General features: G+C 36.6%; 1 protein-coding gene across 6 annotated transcripts in view; it reads right to left on the reverse strand.

Moving 5' to 3' along the window:
- The window catches only part of RTN1 (reticulon 1), a 266,323-nt gene that overhangs the window by 135,280 nt on the left and 110,043 nt on the right, over positions 1 to 21,000 (reverse strand). For all 6 annotated transcript variants that reach the window (XM_072629360.1, XM_072629359.1, XM_072629358.1 and 3 more), the window contains 2 exons: positions 17,763 to 18,533; positions 7,943 to 8,731 (listed from right to left, as the gene is read on the reverse strand). In XM_072629360.1, coding sequence (XP_072485461.1) covers positions 7,943 to 8,731; positions 17,763 to 18,533 — 1,560 coding nt within the window. The remainder of the gene's footprint in view (positions 1 to 7,942; positions 8,732 to 17,762; positions 18,534 to 21,000) is intronic.

Raw genomic sequence — 21,000 nt, forward strand, 5'->3', positions numbered from 1 at the left:
TAAATTTCATAGCTTAAGCAATCCAGTGTAGTAGCAGTGGCTGACTTTACTGCCCTACTTCTTCATGACTCTACAAAAGAGATTTGTGTTCATGGAGAGAAGCTGAACAGTGGTGACACACTAAGAAGCAATGATTTTCACACATATTTTTACTGACCTGATACTCCCTACCTGAGCAGGAATTAGAGAAACATTCCCATCTGACCTATTATAACAGTATAGGAATGAAATAAGAAGGGTGGAAAAGAGCTTGAGAAGTCAAGTCACATGCTAAATATATTGTGTCTTCTCCACCTACGACCACAGGGACTTAGCAGAAACAGAAAAAGCATTTTCAGGCTGTTTAAAAAGATTCAAGGTCACATGAATTCTCCTGATCCCTTTAACTTGCTAATTTTTTTTAAAAAAAATTCTGCACCAGACTTAGAACACTTATAACCTTAGAACTTACAGGTCAAAGAAAAACTAACCCTGACAAGGGAATTAACATTGGAGAATTCTAATTCTTAAATGTTCATTCACCACTCTATCAGCCTACAAGGGCTAGTGCCTGGGACACAAGCTTCATCTCTGGCATTAGTCTGGCATCCATTCTGGGATGCACCCTCCACCTCTACTCAGGTACATTAGTAGTGGGGAGAGGATGAAAACATCATGCTTTCTGACTAGGATTCTATCTTGGGTTAGAGACTCTTAAAGCTGCAGACATTATTCCTGGAACATCTTCCCTATTTTTCCCTGTCTCTACAAAAAATCGGAAGAAGCCAATTTAGCTCAGCTAAAGAAGGAAAAGAAAATTTGTGAGATGGGGAGAGTGTGGGTGGCTGGCTAGACCTGAAGGAATGGGGACTGAAATTCAGCTACATCTCCTATGAGGTTACTCAGGGCAAGGACATAAATCTTTAGACTGACAAGCCAACTTCAACATGCATCCACCAACAGAGAATGAGGACTGAGAAAAAAAATGATGGAACATGTTTGCAAAGACTGAAACACCATACACACAGTTAAATATAATAATTTCATTGACAAATAACAAATTTTTCACGTGGCCTGGAGGAAAAAATTTAAAAAAGGAAATTCAAATAATATAATATTTCATAGGCACAAGAACTCATAAAAGAGAATAGACTAGTATATAGAAAACATTAATAGAGCTTGTTAAAGCCAACATAATGTTTCCTATGAACATGAGCCTAATCATAATTCAACAAGATGGACACTCAGTAAAATAGATAAAATGTTCCTAAAAAGAAAAAAGAGAGAAGAGCTGAATATTCCATTTAAAATCCCAAAGAGAAGCACAAGAAAGGTAAGGAAATACAAATATCAAGGAAAGAATACATGATGCAAAGAAGAAAAACATATCCCATATGTGGAAATTATTTTAAAAACAGAGGGAACAATAATTCTTTGGGATTAAAAAAAACCAAAGAAGGTGATTAAAGAATTTAAAAAGAAAAATTAAACGAAGAGTTAAGAATGTAAGCAAAAACAGGAGAAATGAAAATGGAAGAAAAAAGGAGGAAAAAAAATTCATCACAGATTAAATCCTATGACACTCACCCACTTTACCCAGACATAGATTAAACAATGCATTTTGTGGAAAAGAACTGAAAATTCAATGATCCACAAATATGAATAAAAGAAGTAAGGAAGAGAAGGGAATTGATGATACACTCCTATTAATTTCACAGGTGAACAATGAAGAGATGACAATTTTTATAGTTTCTCAGAAAGAAGAGGGGTTGTAGGAGATGGGAGATGTTAGAAAAGGGACAGATTCAGTTTTGGCAACTAAATGTGAGGTGGAGGGAATATCAACCCAGTGTGGTAAAGGAACCACAATGCAGAGCATGTAATATTTGCTTGTGATGGAAGATGGGACTTTATGATGGGTTTAATCTGAGGAAGTTGGTGCATCAGTAAGTCACCTTATCTCAGAGAATACTCTACCTCCACAGAGAACATCAAGGATAACAGATGTGTGAGCTGGCACCTGGAATGATAGGTAAACTCTGAATCAGATGTAAGATGGCATGGTCATTGGAAAGGAAACTGATCATGGAATGGGCAGGGAATGAAATTTGACTACATGATTTGGGACTTGCATTCATTTCCATCATATGAGGATACTTCTATTCAAATAACAGAAAGGGAAATGCATTTTGAAAGAACACCCATATACATAAAATATCTGAAAAATCAATCTATCAAAGTATATTCAATACCTATATAAATAAAACTACAAAATTTTCCCTAAAGATGAAAAAAATAACAAATAGAGTGGTATTCTGTACTTACAACTGGACAATAGCAATATAATAAAGATAACGATACTATCCAAACCAATTTACTGATTTAGTTCTATATTAATCAAACTACCAAGAGGATATTTTACAGAGCTAGAAAAAATAATAACAAAATTTATTTGGAGGAAGAAAAGATCTAGAACAGGCCTGTAAAAGCTGCGGCTCACCAGCCACTTATGGCCTGCAGGCACACCAAAGGATTTTGGGCAGGCCATGAAAAAATGTTTTCTTCTATGTTTTTCATGAGCTCCCTGAAATCCTTTGGCAAGCAACAAGTGGTCCAGGGACCGTAAATGGACCATAAGCCACAGATTGCACAAGCCAGATCTAGAACATCAAAGGAAATAATGAGCAAAAGTAAAAATGAAGGAAGATTAGTACTTAACTCAGTCCACATTAGAAAGCCATTGCCATAAAATTTACGCATTACTGGTTTAAAAATAGTAAATTAGATCAAATGAACACACCAGAGAAGGAAGAATCAGAAATAATCAAATTCAATAACCCAGTGTTTCATAAACAAAACAAAATCATAAATCACTCAGGAAAAAGCTCTGTATTTGATAAGAACTGTTGGAAAACTGGAAAGCAGTTTGGCAGAAATTAGGTAGATACCAGCATCTTATGCCGTGCTACATTTAAAACTGATACATGATCTGAATATTAAAAATCATACCATAAAAAAATTAGAAGAGAATCAGATCAGGTGCCTTTCATAACTCTGGCAGAAGGTGAATTCCTAACCAAAAAAGGGAAAGAAGAGATTACAAAAAAATAAAATGGGTAATTGTTATTACATGAAATTGAAAAGTTTTAGCTATGAGTAAAATCAAGGCAACTAAAATAAAAAAGATAAAAGTGAATTGAAGAAAAAAATCTTTGTACATAACATCTCTGATAAGAAGCTGATTTCCACAATACATAAGAAACTAATACAAATACATTATAGCAAAAGCCATTCTGTAATATACAAGTGGATCAAAAGATGTAAACAAAAGGTTTTCAAAGGAAAAATTGCATACTATTATTGAAAGAAAGTTTGAAATACTAATAATAAGAGAAATTAAAATAAAAACAACTCAGAAGTTTAGCAAAAGTGACAAAGTATGAGAAGAACGAATGTTGTAGAAGTTGTTGAAAGACATCCACTAATGATTTGTTAGTGGAGTGGTGCACTATCTGGAAAGCAATTTGGAATTAGGTAACTAGAATGACTAAAATGTCCGTTCCTTGTGTCCCAGATATTTCTTTGTTAGGTATATATCCCAATGAGGCCAATGGGTCCTTCAAAAGAAGGATCCCTCCCACATAGACTAAACTATTTCTAGAAGGGCTTTTTGTAGGGGAAATATGTATCTGCCCATTGAATGCAGAATGATTAAACAAGTTCTAGTGCATGAAAGCAACAGAACTTTGCTGTGCTGTAAGAAATGATGAATATGATTAAGAAAAGCATGGGAAGACAGAAAGGCTGATACAAAATAATTAATAAGCAATAAGAAGAACTGATATATGTATATAATGCTTTAAGATTTGCAAAGCTCTTTACATTCTTGATTTGATCTAGGAAAATAATATATAAAATATACCACAACAACATATAGGAAAGGAACAAAAACATCGAAATGATTCAGAATTGAATACTGAGCCATGATTAAGACCAAGTTTGGTTCCACAGAAGAGATATGAGAAGGCACATTCTCCAAGTCCCTCTTTACAGAGGTGGAGAAGTATGAGAGTGGATTAGCATCTATAATGTCAAACTTTCTGTGTTGATTAGTTTTGATCAACTGATTTTTAAAAATTTCTTGTTATAGGGAATATATCTTTTTAATTTCATGTATATACATACATATATATGTATGTATCATTTTTGTTTCTTGTTATAGGGAATGGTTCTCTGGAGGGGTAGGGAGAAAGATATCCTAGGAAATATAGGTAATATAAAAGCAAAAGATTTTAATAACATACTACTTCAAAAGGGTTTTCTTGTTATTGTTGTTTAGTTGTTTCTGTTTTTTGTTAAAGCAAGACTAAAAAAAACCATTAAGTTTGGGGATGAGTGAATTTTAAAGGAATCCCTAAGAGCCTGAGAGTAAAGTGAGAATGATGATTATTTTAGTGAGTATATTTAGTCCTCTGAAAGGATTGCCTGACATATTTCTAACTTCTAAACTTGGGAACAGATAGTTCAGGCAATATTAGGGAACTTTCACCAAGTCTGAAGTGGCACAAGCAGACGAAGGTTCTAAAATATGCTATGAAGCATTCCTATTCACAGTCACAGCTATTACATTTTTGCCCTTTATCACATAATTGTAGCTGTTGGTTAGGATCCCTCCCTAATTCGTCCCTCGTCTTGCCATAACAATATCTTGTCTTCTGTTTCAATTTTAGGTCCTCAAACCACTACGTAGGAAAGGGACATGAAAATTTCATCATTACACTTTGTTGAAAATAGTTATATGCTAGGTTGTAAGGATATCATAGTATTATACTCGTCATACTCAGCCCCAGAACAGAGCGAAGCCTCCTAAACTAAATAAATAGAAAAGCAGTCAAGTTTCTTTGGTCTCATAACCCCCTTACCTCCTTAAGTATTTAGGACCTCAAAGAGCTAGTGTTTATATGGGTCGTATCTATTGATACTTACCATATTAGGAATTAAAATGATAAAATGTTAATGTATTTACTTTGAAGTGATAATAAATCCATTAGATTAACATAATTAACATATTTTAAGGAATAATATCTATATATTTCCCCCAAAATGGTGGGAATGACACTGTTTTACATAGTTTTGTAAATCTCTTTAATGTCTGGTTTAATAGAAGATAGTTGGATTCTCCTATTTCTGTATTTAACCTATTGCATTATATTGTTTTAATTGAAGTAATAAGGAAAATTTGGCCTCACACTTATATGTAGCTTGAAAAAAGTATTTAATAGGCTAAACATATCTTAGTATTATTTTGAAAATAATTTTTGCCTCAAGGATCCCCTAAAAGGGTCTCAGTTGATACCCAGGGGTCTATGGACCACATTTTGAAAGCCAATGCAATAATAATATACAACTGACCAAACTAACCATTCACACTGGAAAACAAAGTGGATGAAAATGTGTTTCCACCACTACCACCATCATCGTTGCCCAAATTATGATACACAGATGGGCATCAAGTTAGTATGACAGTATATATTTTGTATACGCATTGCTATGCCCGCAAATCACCAGGAATAAGACATTGTGCTAAATCAATATTTGGGAAAATGCAATGTTTTCCATGAACTTTTGTTGCTCAATGCTGCAATAACATCATTTTAATATCAATATTTTTCTATTAAATGCTACATTACCGGGGAAACTGATGCCATGTAAAAAAGTTAAGTCAAAAAATTTAATACTATATAGCTTATAATCTTTGAACACCACATTCTCTAAAGAATCAAAATTACAGGTACACCAAATATTGGAGAAAGATACATGGTCAGTGTTGCAAGATGCAGCACACTGACAATATTAACATGGCTCTGAAGAGCAAAAGTGGAAAATATCAGAAAGGACACATATGGCCAGAAAAGCAGGTTAGGCTAGCCATTCAATGAAAAGGACAACAGCTGGATAGCATATATACCACACTGTTGCTTGCAATATATTAGCAGGAGCCCCAGGTAGGCCTTTGGGATATTAGGTGGATTCCCTGTGAAAGACATGAATAAGAATTAGAAAATAAAGGTTGTGAATTGTACCAAAACTATAGTGAACTGAGATGATCACAGATTCATCTAACAATCTAGGTAATGATATCAATAATGTTATGGCATCAATAGTATGTACAGTTGTGCACTCAGTGTGAATTCAGTGTATAAGAATTAGTTGGGGGATTAGCTTTAGAAGTATGTTTTTATAATAATATTGTAAAATTTGCATACACAGTGCAGTTCATTCTAGGTTTTTTTCTGTGTAGATTATCCTTAGTAAATTATTAATCTTAACTTGACCTGTCTCCAGTTAGTATGAGCTCAAAGAATAAAATCTAATTTTAGTATTAGCCTAATAAAAATGGAACTTGACTCCTGAAGTCCCCTACATAATGCAGTCTAAGGTCAGAAACGAGAAAGAAGGCTTTTCAGACTTTTCACTGTCATCCCTCACCCAATTCATCAGGTAAGAAGTACTGATGATAACTGAAATGATGATACCTCTGATCTCAAGAATTAATAATCATTTTCACCCTAAGTCTTTTCATTACATTCTGCCAATGGACTGCAGTTAATATTCCCTTATTCCAGAGTCTTATTTTGAGGAACTCAGAGGCTAAATTTTAAAGTGATCAGGGAGGGAAAAGTGACTCTCTCATTTTGATGAAGTCTAATTGCTAATAACCTAACAGAAGTTAAAATTACACCAGAATGAGTTTATATCATTGGAATATTAACTCCAAGAAGGCAAGCCTTTACACTAAAGAAATAAAAGAGCAGGTGGATAGATAGGAAAGAAGACTGAGCCAATGATATAGTTTTTTGGTTCTGCATTAAAAATTAACATGGGTGGGCATCCCATGTTATATGTGGGGCAGTTGGCATCAACATCTGTCCTTTATTACAAAAGGTCTTGGTCTTTATTTCTTACTGTAACAATGGAGAATTCAGGCGAGGTCCAGTAACTGAACTTATTGGGAAGATTTCTACACTCACATATACCTAGTGTGTGACTATAAAATATCAAGGTCTTAATCAACCAGGTCAATTTTGTTTTCCTTACTTGATTGTTGTATATTATCTCTCACTATGCGGTGATATTCAAAATCTCCACTCAAGGATCAATCCGTGAGAGATCATATGGTAAAATTCAAACACTCTAATTTGTAAGCAACTTTGAAAATGTGGAAATCACTCGTAGACTGTTTCAGAGGAGAGAAAGGCTTCTATATTTCATCCTAGAGACAGAAGTTCTAGCAGTAAACATTACTCCTTCTTTTCCCAGAGTAGCAGTGACTCAAAACACTGAGGCTCAAAGCCTCTTTAGGTAGGAGAGAGGGTGGAAAAGGGCAAAGAAATTTGCATAATAAGGAAGATACATTTGTCCACTAGAGACTACTGGGTTGTCAAAAGGGATAGGGGCTCATGCTGGGTACCAGCCCGTGAGCACTGCAGCTCTGTGATTGTACAGGAAAATGGTTACCATCCAGGATAGTAGGGGAAGAAAGAAAATGGAGAAGGAACTGGAAGAATCTGAGAAAACAGGAAATTGAATCCTGGAGTAAAATACCAGAAGGGAGTTTAGAGCAGCTGAAGGGAGCTTATTCCATTCAGAGAAACTGAGAATGTGTACAAAACAACTCATTATTATGGATGGTTAGGCTTTGCCAGCAGAGGAGCCATTCAGAGCATTTGATTCAGCCACCCAAATTCCAGCTGTGAATTTAAATTCTTTTTTCTTCATTGTCCCCTTCCTTGGAATTGTTTTCTGGTCAATTGTGTAAACAGCCTATAGATACTGAGCCAGGGAGATTGGGGAGGGGGGAGGAGGCAAATAATCCCATCTATTTAATGACACTGTATTTTGGAAGGAGGGAAAAGAACCCAAGCAAACAAACTTGACTTAATTGTAAAAACCTTGAAATTACCTTTTTGCTTATTTAAAAACAGCAGTGGGGGTGAGGACCAGATATTTTGCCCAGAGTCCTTTGGAGACTGATTACTCTGACCAACCCCTGTCACATCAGCAGCTTTCTTCTGGGATGTTTTCCCCTTTAGTTCTTCTGTTCTGCCTTCAGATGCAGGGAGCTCAGTGCTGATTTGTGGGGGAACAAAGGAGCATTTCAGGTACGAGGCTGATTCTGCAAGGTTTTGTTTATTCATTTTACTTTCCTTGGCACTGTTCACATCATATTCTGAAGCCCCAAAGTTCTCTGTCCTGGAGCCATTTTCTTCCTTGATAATGTCCATGATTATGGGTTTCATCAAAGGAGAGTCCTGCTCCCTTTTGGGGCTTTCCTCAGAAGCAGAGGAGGCATCACAAGACTCAATGATAAGCTCACTGTCCAGTTCAGCCTCTCGTTCCTCCCTCAGGATGCTGTACTGTATAGACGGCGACGCAGGAGATGGTGGAGGGCCACTGATATGGCTAAAAGTCATGTAGCTGGACTGCAGCATTTCTTCTGCAGCCAGAGGATCTTCAGACACAAGCTCTATCTCTGAGTCACCAGATTCAGTGCCACTAATCTCATGGTCCAAGGGGCAAGGAGCAGTTGGTGGTCCAGACCTGATTTGGGGCTCTGGTTTATCAGGAATCTGTCCCATCCTCTGTGGGCTTTCAGTGGTTTCCAAAGATAATCCCTTTGCTTCCTTGATGGCACTGATAAGTTCATCTTCTGAGAAGCTACCTTTACCTTGAGACTCTGAGCCAGATGGTTCTGGAATTTCACAAAAAGAGACAGGCAAGACACACACATACATAGAGAGAGACAGACAGACACACAAAAGAAATAAAATTCTGTTAGAGAAGATGCTTTATCATTTCTTCAGAAACACAAAATCTCAGGCAAAAATCTAGGTTGTTTCCAAAGTTACACAAAGAGACAGACCATCTGGACTGAAAAGCTAATTACTTTTATGGTTCAGTCATTAATGCTATGTCTCTCTAAAGGCAACTAACTATTAAAAAATAAAACAAATCCAGTATTAATGATTTCTTACAAAGAAAATCTTGCTTTTGTATGTTTTAATGCAGCACAAGACATCTAAAAGTCAGTGCTCTACTTTGTAATTTCTCTCTTTGGAGAAGATATTTTAATATCAATGATGCAATTTTGCTTAGCAATTATTCATTACTGTTATTCATTACTCTCTCAACTTACCACTATCAATATAAAATTAAATGAAAGCAAACTATTGTTCTTTTTCATTTAACCCAACTCTTGCATCCTCTTCTAGAAAGAAAGGGCAAGTTTATGTTGTCATAAAATCAATAAGGATGACCTTATGAGGTCACCTGGTCTAATTTCTTCATTTTACAGATGAGGAAACTGAGGCTCGAAGAGATGAATTTACTTGCCCAACATCAAACGGGGGTAAATATCAGAGGCAGGATGCAGACTTAGGTCCTCTGACATTTGGATATTTGATAGTTCTGGCTTTCAGGTTCAAGAGTATTTAGTAATTAGATATTAGGTATTTAGATATTAGATAATTAGATATTAACAGGATGAAAATAGTGCCTTCCAAATTTTCTTTTTGTTCAAATCAGTGATTTAATCAGCATAAGGAAGTATGGTGTAGAAATTTCCTCCACTAACATAGATTAGCAACTCTTCCATAACTTAAAGTCTCAGAGAATTATATGGGGGTCCAGAAGGGTCTGGTAACATGGTCATAGTCATAAATTCTGCATCCAAGTCTAAGGTCAGCTCTTCATTCACTATGCCATACTATCTCTTGTCCTGCATAAAGTAGATGCTAAATAAATTTGTCAAACAATTTAATTTTTGCTCTTTTTTAGTACTGTGAAATGCAAATATTTGGGGTAATGGGAGTGAAAGAATTGCACTATTTCCATAAATCAGGCCAGGTCAGTAGACAGAATTTCCTTTGCTACTCTCTTTTTCTTACATTTACCAATTCTTACATGTGAAAAAGGAAAAGTACCCCCACAAAATGAATTATTTGGTTGCTCTCTAGGGGAAACCCACTTCAGATGCTAATGAAGAATATCATAACATTTGTGATAATTTTGTAATCCTTGGATGAAACTACCTTAGAACTACCCTAATGTGTTTAGGAGCACATGGATGGCCCTTCAAGGCTTTATTTTAGGATCCATTCAAACAGGGATTATAGATTTAGAGATGAAAGGGAGTTTATTGGTCAAAGGGTACAACCAAGTTCCTCATTTTACAAATAAGGAAAGTCAGGTTGTGATTTGCCCAGGCCATACAGATCACAAGGGCAAAGATGGGATTTGAACTTGGGTCCTTTGACTCCATATTTATCATTTTTTCCAACACACCATTCTAACTTCTCTAACCTCTGTGTGGGTAGGCTACTTTTCTTTCTTTCTTTTCAAAGCTTGAAGTAGTATAAGGAGTTAGTGGGTTGGAGTGAAAAAGATGGAAGTATCATGTATGTAATTTTGGGGTGTTGGTAATAAAGTTCTAGTGGTACAGGAGGATGACACCTGGTTTGTAAAATGTTTTACAAGTATTATCTCATTTAATCCTCACAACAACCCTGAGAGGAAAATGACATTATTATCCCCATTTAAAAGATGAGGAAACTGAGGTGGACAGAGGTAAAATGACTTGCCCACCATTAGCAAGTGCTTAAGGCTAGATTCAAACTCAGATCTTCTTGTCTCTTAAGTTCAGCACTCAATTTACTGTGCAATCCTAACTGCCTTTCTCAAATCTATCAATAAATCCCAAGCTATTTTCTGGAGAACTCTACTTAAGTATTAGGAGATGGGATTCATCTTTCACACTTTGCTCAAACCTGTGATTCCATCAGTATCATATTGGAAGTTTCCGTGCATTTGAATAAAGGATTATAAATAATTCCTTAACTTCCTAATAATCTGACTGTCAGAGAATCTGAATTCAAATCCAGATTCTGCTTTTTGCTGACTACATGACCCTTGGTCTCAATTTCTTCATCGATAAAGTGAAGGTGTTGGATTAAATGATCTTTAAAAGTGCTGCTGCAGCTATAAATCTTATGTATAGAGGCAACATGATTTAATGCTGCAGTTCTCAAGGTGTGGTGCTGGAACCTCTGAGCATCGAGGAGAAACTTTCAAGGGATAAACAAGGACAAAGAAAAAAACAAAAAAAAAATGTTATTTACCCATTAAAATATTCCTCCCTTTTCCAACTATTTATCTGTGCATGGTGAACTTTTTCACAAACTTCAATTAAACAACATAGTACAATGGAAGGAATGCAGAAACAGATAGAAGAATCTAGTTGCTTTCTAAAAAGCCAGACATTAAAGAAATTTGCAAAAATATGTAAAACAATGCCATTCTTCTCACTAATTTTTTTTGTTTTGTTTTCTAAAATATTTTGTTGTTGAATTGTTCAACTCTCCATGACCACATTTGGGATTTTTTTGACAAAGAAACTGGAATGGTTTCCTTCTCCAGCTCATTTTATAGATGAGGAACAGAGGCAAACAGGGTTAAGTGACTTGTCCAGGGCCACACAGCTAGTAAGTGTCTGAGGCTGGATTTGAATTCAGGTCTTCCTGACTCCTGTGCTCTATACTCTGTGTCACCTAGCTGCCCATTTGGAAAATGTATTTTTTTTCATAAAATATATTATCTTTGTTAACATGTAATGGGCTTAATAATGCTTTTTAAAGTGACAAAACATTCATATGTTTAAATTTTATCTGTTTTAATTTCCAACATGGTAAATATAATAGATATTACTCCTATAAACTAAAGCTTTTTGGGGTCCCCAATAATTTTTAAGAATGTAAAGAGTTTCTGAAACCAAAAAGTTTGAGAAACACTGTCTCCTAGGAAAAACATTCACACTGTGTTTGGATTTGCAATACCTACATTTAGTTCGAGCTCTACTAATTGCTACTTATATGGTCTTAGCTACTATTATATACTACTAAGACCTATATGGTCTTAGCTAAGTTATTTCTTCTCTCCAAAACTCAATCTCCTTATGTATCCCATCCAATAATTGGAAAGTTTCTTTACCAAAATAGCTTAATCCACCTATGAAAATGAAGTCCTTATTATGTTAGATGGTGTATACCTACTTTTCCTATGTGACTTCAAACACTATGGCAGTAATAAAAATAGTTGCATTTAAGGCAGGATGAATGGGACAAGAGTAGGGGACCACACAAATTAAGAAATGACTCATTTCTCAATACAAAGACTGAATTTGCTTTTTTCCTTTTTGAGTCTTGAGGTCTGAAAAGATTCATCTTATAAGTCTAATTAGTGTATGAATACATGGAAGTTAGAAAAAGAATTGTAAGGAGGATTTCTCTTTAGGCATTGATTATAGTAGGTAATTGCTAAGGTCCCTTCCAATTCCAAAAGCTTATGAGAAATGCTACCACGTGGTTTTTCAATGATTTCTGGTTTGCTTTTTGCTATGCTGGGTATAAATGGAGCTGGACCACTGAAGAAACATAAAAAAAGAAATGTGTATATTTACGATCACCTCCACCCATCAATGTCCCCCAGCATGGCAGATGGGAATGATAACATGACTACTGAGATACGCTTGCTCAAAGTGTGGAGTGGAATGAACCTTGCATAGGGCAGGTTTTAAATTAATATTGACTATTGCTTGACCTCCTTTCTTTAAGGTTTCCAGCACTTAGCACAGTGCCTGGCACATAGTAGGAACTTAAACGTTTATTGACTGATTGCCTGGTCAACTTCCTTTGACAGTTGCATCATGAATAGGCACACCTGGGTCATAATGCTGCCATATTGGAACAATCCTTCAAGGCCTTGCCACATCTTCTATGAAGCCTTCTCTGATAACTATAGTGAACGCTTGTGTGTAAAACAGGTATATATGAACAATCCCTACTTCACAGGACTGCTGTGAGATTCACACTAGATGGTCTTTGTAAAAGCACTTTGCAAACCACAAAGTATTGCATAAATGTGAGCTATTATTATCTCTATTTTCTCTGTACTCCTATAGTTCTTATGGTCCATATGACACAATTTAGTTCTTATATAATAATAATGCTCCATATGTGTTCATTTCGTTTCACCAACTAGATTGTCAGTTCCTTGAGGAAAAAGGGCATGTCTTTTTTTTTAAATCTCCCCCACCGAACTTTGCACAATGCTTGGCACAGAATAGATTTTAACGTCTGATTAGAGGTAGTATGGAAGAGTGCTTAAAAAACTCCCCCCTCTTTGCTTGAGATGCTCTAAAAGAAGTTGTGTTAAGAAGCAGGGACACATAATTAACTACAACCAGAATGTTATTTATACTAGATCTAGCTTTTTGAGATATATACTTTGCTCATGTTTGGAGAAAAACCACATGGTAGCTCACCATGAAGTCCTCCCTCATTCCCTTCTGTCTGCCATGATTATTACCCTTTATATCTCACGTATCATTTTGTTCTATACCTTGGGACTGTTTCATATTTGTCATTATTTGTCATGTTTAAAACACAGGATGTTTTTAAAATGTTTCTTTATTAACTATGTAATATTATGAAGTAGAACTATCTAGGTTTGTGTCCCCTGGGGGTGGTGCGCTGGAATCAGCTCCAATAGGTGACAGCCAATTGTTAAAACTTCAATGTAAGCATTTATACCATGGAAATCAGTATAAATCGGGTTTTGCTATATTGTTTTGTTGATTGTCTAGGCTTTGGAAGTGATGGCCATAACCTTAATAATGCAGATTATACTTAAAAGTCTGGGTGAATACCTGTTTTTGGAAACTGGCTATTAAACATTTCCCAGCACACCACAAAATTTTATTTCTCCACATTGATTGCAAGTTCCAGGAGGTCAGCATGCCTTCCTTCCATAGCACCGTGCTCTACACACTTAGTAAATTTTTAATGAATGATCTAATGCTTAATAATGAACCATTAGCAAAAAAATCACAAGAATGACTCAGAAGCTCCTTCCAGCTCTAGACCCAAAACCCTATGATTCTAATAAATGAAGATTTGAATAAGAAAATATTTGAGTAGAGGACATAGAAGTAAATAAACATATTTTAATGCAGATTAAAGGGAGAAGACAGTATAATTTGGGGGACATCATTTCTAAAAGAGTCTGAACTAGGTGAACCATCTGATTGGGTCCATGAATGTTTTGTTGTAATGAATCAATTGGTACAAATATAGTTTCTATTTAGAAAACAGATTAGTGAAAATCTCAAATGGTCCAGATGGGATAACTTATGATGCTCCTCAATTTTTTTTAATTCAATCAATTCCATTTCAAAATTATAAATAAAAAGATGTTCATGTGTGTTTTGTTTCTTTTCAAATACTTCTTGTCTGATCAGTACTAAGAGAACAAAAATAGATAAACACAGATACTGGAATTCCTCACATTTTTCCCCAGAAACAACTGAGAGAACAAGACAAAATGGATGCACAGACTATATCTACTGAATTTTGTTTCAGAGTCTAGCCACTTTTACAAAACAGGCTGAGTCAATTTTCATAATTCCAAGGCATTAGGCAGGGTTTTTCACAAATGAGAGGCCACTAATGTTCCCTTGCTGAAATGAAAAAAAAAAAGTGTGTATTACTCTATAGGTTTGCTAATGGGGTAGTATGTCTATCTGTCTGTCTCTCTTTCTCTGTCTGTCTCTCTCTGTCTCTTCTCTCTCTGTGTATTTCTTCATGTCTCTCTCATGCTGACCTAGCATTCCTAGTTCTTGCTCTAAAAACAGTATCAGATCCTGTGAGATCCTTCCCAATTAAGCCCTATCTATAGAATGCTCTGACACAGTACGCAGGAACTAATCAGCAAGGGAGCCAAGCAGTAGAGGTACCACTGCTTCCCAAAATATGCCACGTTTTAAGAAAACAACACCATACTGTGCTGGTTCAGGGTTGGGGGTGGGGAGGGCTGCCAAGAAGTACAAGGCACAGTTTTTGTTTTCAAGGAGTTTGTAATCTCATAAAGGAGATAAGAGAAGCACACAAATAATCCAATATAAACTGATAAAATGTTACATCAATGTTTTAAGTGGATGTTGTTTGTCCTTTGTTCTCAAAGAGGACCATGATATTGGGAAGGTGATGCCATGACTTGCCAGTGAATTGGATTTAAGTTAGGCAGAGCTGTGCAAAGTCACCGGCCTCACTTTCTCCTCTGGAGCCATCTGTATCCAGCAGCAAGATATAAATCAGGATGACTGAAGAAGGCCCCAGATGTAATAGGAAACTTTTGCCTATTTAAGCTAAGTTCTTTCTGAGTTCTCAGTTTCATTGAGGTAAAGCCCATTCAGTGATTAAGGCTAGGTAAGAAATGAGTCAAGGAATTTTTACCTAATAAAAACAATCAATCTGGGAGAGGAAGACCTTCATGGTTTCTGCCCCAAACAGAAGCAATTAATTTACATTCACTTAAGAGGAAGAGAATACTTTTTGGAAGTATTTAGAAAAGTTTCTTGAGAGTAAAGAAGAAATGAAATAAGTATTTACTAAGTACCTACTATGTGGCAGACATTGTGCTAAAAACCTTACAAATTCTCATTTGATCCTCCCAACAACTCTGGGAAGTAGGTGTTTTTATTACTTACATTTTACAGATCAGGAAATCAAGAGAGAAAGGGGTTAAGTGACTTACCCAGGATCACACAGGTTATAATTGTCTAAGACTAGATTTGGACTAAGGTTGCTCTGACTCCAGCACCATCACTCTATGAACTACTCCATAACTAAAAGGAGAGAGTCGGGAGTTAACCTAAAATGCCAGGGCATGAAGAGTGGACAAGGAGTCACTGAATACTTTTGAGCAGAAAGATAATGTGTTCCTAGAATCTCTGAGGAAATTCAGCCCAACCCATGCCTGAACTAGAATTCCCTCTATTTTGTTGTCATTCAGTCATATGCAACTCTTCATGAAACCATCTGGGGTTTTCTTGGCAGAGATATTGGAATGGTTTGTCATTTACTTCTCCAGCTCATTGTACAGATGAGGAAACTGAGGCAAACAGAGTTAAGTGACTTGCCCAGGGTCACACATCTTGTATGTCTGAGACCACATTTGAACACAGGAAGATGAGTCTTCCTAACTCCAGGCCTAGCACTCTATCCATTGTACCACCTGGCTGCCCAGAATTCCCTCTACAATTTACCCTATAAGTGGTCATCCAGACTTCACTTGATCTCCTGTGAAAGGAGAACCTACCACCTCTTAAGGTAGCCCATTACACTTTTGAATAGCACTGATGAAATAAAGAAAACAAATTTTAGGTCATGCCTAAATTTGCCTCTTTGTGTCTTCTACCCATTGTTGCTAGTTGTGTTCTGTAGAGACAGCATAACGAGTCTAATTCCTCTTTCATGTACAGCTCTTTAAATACTTGAAGATAGCTATGATTCTGTGATTCTGTGTCCTTGATCTTCTGTTCTGGGGGGCTAGAATGTGAACTATGCAAAATACTAACTGTTACTAGAAGGAATACTAACTGCTACTAACTAGAAGGAAGAAAGAAAAAAAACATTTATAAAACACATACTATGTGTTGAATTCTTAATGAATATTTCATTTGAACCTGTGTGCCCAGTAAGTGTAACCTTAAGTCTATCTTAACTGTAAGCCTAGTGCCCTATCCACTGAGATACCAAACTGCCTCAAGACCTGCATGAGAAATCAGGCTTCCATCTTTCTCTCCAAGGATGCCCCATTGCAATTTGTTATGGCCACTGATGACCATCTACCCTCCCCCAAAATGAAAGGGAAAGGAGTTATTGACTAGCGAACATGATGTCTTATTTCAATTCCTCTTGACAAATACCTGAGATATAGGAACTGATCATCAGTTCTAAGAGTGCAAAAATTCCAAAGATCTCACAGCTGGTTAGTGGCAAAATCGAGAGTAGAATTCAAATCTTCTAAGCTTCATTTCAGAGTACTTCCTCATGCCAGCTTTCGTTGTTGCTTTACTGAAATTGCTAGATGAAAGGTTCTTAATCTAGAGTCCATGAACTTAAAAAAACTATAACTATTTCAACATAATGGATTTCCTTTGGAATTTCACAAATTTTATTTTGTGCATTTAAAAACATGACACTGAGAAAAGGTCCATAAGGCTTTATCAGCCTGCCAAAGAGGTCTATGACATACAAAAAAGGTTAAGAACCCCTGACCTAGAAATATGCAAGGCAGCCCTCCCTGCCCTGAACAGTACATATCATTTGAAGTTTAGCTTTTGGCTGTTCATTTTCTGATCCTCCCCTCAAATAAAGAATAAAGCTTTTTATAAACCAACCCATGAAAGAATTTGAATTCCACATCTCCTATGTTTGTGCAATAGATATATTTCCTACTCCTTAATAGTTGAATTAATAAAATTTGGCATATTAAAATGTTATCTAAAACAACGGTTCTTAACATGGTATCTCCAGACTCCTCATCTTTGCAAAGATTTCAGAGGGTTTGTGAATTTCTGTATATGTATGTATGTGTACGTGTGTGTATACACATACACGTACATATACATAATATTGCAGTATTTCACTATAATTGGTTTCCTTATTAGCCCATATATTTTATTTTATATATTTATAAATATAATTCTGAGAAGAGGTCCATAGGTTCATCAGACTGCCTAAGGGGTCCATAATACAACCAAAGTTTCAGAACCCATGATTTAAATGAATATTGCAAATGAATTTATCTGTAATTTGTTTACTATGTAATTTCCACCCATTGTTTTATTTGGTTTGGTTTTAAGTAGGAACACCTGTCCTTTCTACCTGTTGCAGAAGATGGTGGAGTCATTGATCCCGGGCTGTCATCTTCTGGTTCTGAGACAGTGACTGTTGGCACTATTTCATGACTTGATTTCAAACAGGTATCCTGCTTCTCTGGGGTCTTCTCTTGGGCAGAAGTCTCCCCAACTGACTCAATCTCAGTCAGTGTGATTTTGACTGGTGCTGTAACCAGGGAGACACAGTGCTTATCCTCAGACAAATCATTTATATATGGTGCAAATGTTGACTCTTCCAATACATGTTCTTTGGCTCCCTTTACCTCTATAGGAGCTTGTGTCTCAGGCTCAGAGGTATATTCTGACTTTCCTGATGTTTCAGCACATTCATTCTTAAATTCTGAGTCCTTGCTTTCCTGGCCTGGTTCCCGTGGTTCCTGGCATTTTATTTCCTCTGGCCTACTTATGTCAATGTATTTATAAGCTTCTGCTTTCATCTGGTCTAGAGGATCTGCTAAGGTCTTATTCATGTCTGCACATTCTGCAGGAGTCATCTCGATTCCAGAATCGGAACTAAATAAACCACGAGACTCCAAGCCTGATGCATCTTGCAAGGAAGGACTTCGTGCATTCAGTTCCTCAGTGATCTCTGAACTGGCAGTACGATTGTCTTCCTTCTGTAGGATTCCAGTGAAATACATAGAATCCTGCTGGGATGAACAATGGACGTCAGAAATCAAAGATGTGTAAAAGGCTCCTTCATCTTTTGCTGCTGCTGGAGAAGTATAATCTCTTTCATAAGGGTCATCTGCAACACCTACAAATCAGAACAACAGCAGTTAACAATAGCTGAGCAAATTGACTAATTCATTTTTGTTTCTGGTTGTGCTAGGAATAGCAACGGTTCTGTAATGTCACAGATAGTCCTCTGGGGAATCTCAAAAATTGTTCCAAACATTAGGTTATTTGTGGTTTTGCTCATATCTGCAAGGAATAAGACAAATATTCTTCTTCTGATCATAGGAAACATTTAAATTTTTGTTGATTTGAATTAAATTGAATTCATTGGAATAGGGGCACACAGGAACTTCATTTCTAACTCATACTGTGACAACTAAATCATTATTCGATGTTATGCAAAGCTCTGTTTGTCCAATGAATTTGAGATTCCTGTCTGAGTGAGGGGCCAGTTAGAGAGAGACACCTGGGAAAGGTCATAACCTCAGGTCATTTAGTGGGAGAAGAAAGATGTGGTCTCAGAGGAACCAGCTCCTCTCCCAAATTCCTAAAGGAAGAAGAAATAAAAAAGACTGAGTGCTTAGCATGGCTCTATATCTACTGCTTACATTTATTTCTATCATCTGGCATAAAATCAGAGAAACTCAAAAGTTACAAGGAGCTTCAGCAGTCATCCAATTCAACTGATACTTAACTAACAATCCCCTTGAAAAAAGTCTCAATAATCAGTTACCTTGCCATAATAATAACTGTCATTTATATATTGCTTACTGTGTGCAGACACTTTACAATTAATATCTCATTTGATGTTCACTTGAGACCTTAAGATAGGGTACAATTAGAGGACAACCCCTAGTAGGGGACAACCTACTTTGGCTATATTCTTCTGGAATTAACCTTTGTACTGTTCCCTTTTTCCATCTATTACTTAGCATAACTGACTCTATATCTTCCTGAAAGAGGCTTTGATTGCTCTCTATTGGCATTAGTAAAGTCTATGAAATACTTGGCCCTTGCTCAATTTCTGTTAATCAAAAATGTCCCAAAATTCTGCCTCAGATGTTGCTGTAACACAAAAGTTGCATTTCCGTAGAACTGCCTTCCTGAAAACATTTCTTCCCAAATAATAGAGAAATTTTCACCCTGCTAATGGAATAGGGGACACCATCAAGTACATGAATGGTTTGATCAAATCCCCAACTTTCAGATGGGTTTCTGGAGAACCAGTATCCTGTGCTTGGCATTAGGAAAAGGTTAGAAATAACTCAGGCAAATTTATGCAAAGGGAGGGAGAGAGTTACTAGAATTAAGAGGGGTTGAGAAAGGCTTGCAGCAAAAGAAAGATTTTAGTTGGGATTTAAAAGAAGCCAGGGAAGTCAGTAAGCAGAGCTTAGGAGGAAGGATGTTCTGGGCATGGAGGGCAGCTACAGAAAATACCCAGAGATTAGAGATGGAGTATCTTGTCGATTAAACAATCAGAAGGCTAATGTCATTGGAGTGAAGAATACAAAGTAAAGGGTAAGGTGCACGATGACTGAAAAGTGCTAGGTTACAAAGGGCTGTGAACAGCATTTTGTGTTTGATCATTGAGGCAATAGTGAGTCACTGGAGATTATTGAAGGGCATAGGTCCTAGACTTTAGGAAAATTACTGTAGTGGCGGAATAAAGGATGAATTAGATTTGGAAGAAAGTTCAGGTAGGCAGACCCACCAGCAGGCTATTACAATTTTCCAAGTGTGAAGTGAAAAGGACCTGCACTAGAGAGGAGAGAAGGGGATGCATACCAGAGATGTTGCAAAAGTAAAATTGATAGTACTTGGCAAGAGACTGGATATGGGTAGGGAAGGATAGTGAGGTGTCCAAGATGACTCCTAGGTTGTGAGCCTGAGAGACTGAGAGAATGGTATCTCCCTCCACAGTAACAGGGAATGCATGTGGGGTATGGTTTAGAGAGAAAGATAATGAGTTAAGTGTTGGACATGTTGAATTTAAGATGGCTATTAGACCTCCAGCTTCTGTTTTCTGAAAGGCACTTGGAGATGGGAGTTTGGAGGTCAGCCGAGAATTTGGGGCAGGATAGGTAAATGTGAGAATCATTAGCACAGAAATGATAATTAAATCATGGTTCATCAAGTGAAGTGGTATAGAGAAAGAAGAGAGGAGGGTCCAGGTCAGAACCGCGAGGGACCTCTTTGGTTTAAGCATTAGAGATCTAGAAAAGGATCCAGTAAAGAAGAGGAACAGTCAGATAGATAAAAGGAAAACCAAGAAACAGTGGTATGCTGAAAGCCTACATAGAAGACGATATCAAGGAAGAAAGAATGAGCAACAGAGCCAAAGGCTGCAGAGAGGTCACAGAGAATGAGGTTGAGAAAAGATTATTAGATTTGTCAATTAATAGATTATTAGTAACTTTGGAGAAAATAATTTCCAAGGAATGATAATTAGAAGCCAGATTGTAAGAGAGTGAGGGGAGAGAAAATGTGGGCACCTATCATAGATGGTCTTTTGGAAGAGTTTAGCTATAAAGGGTAGAAGAAATATA

This window comes from Notamacropus eugenii, chromosome 1 (assembly GCF_028372415.1).
Source record: "Notamacropus eugenii isolate mMacEug1 chromosome 1, mMacEug1.pri_v2, whole genome shotgun sequence".
NCBI lineage: Eukaryota > Metazoa > Chordata > Mammalia > Diprotodontia > Macropodidae > Notamacropus > Notamacropus eugenii.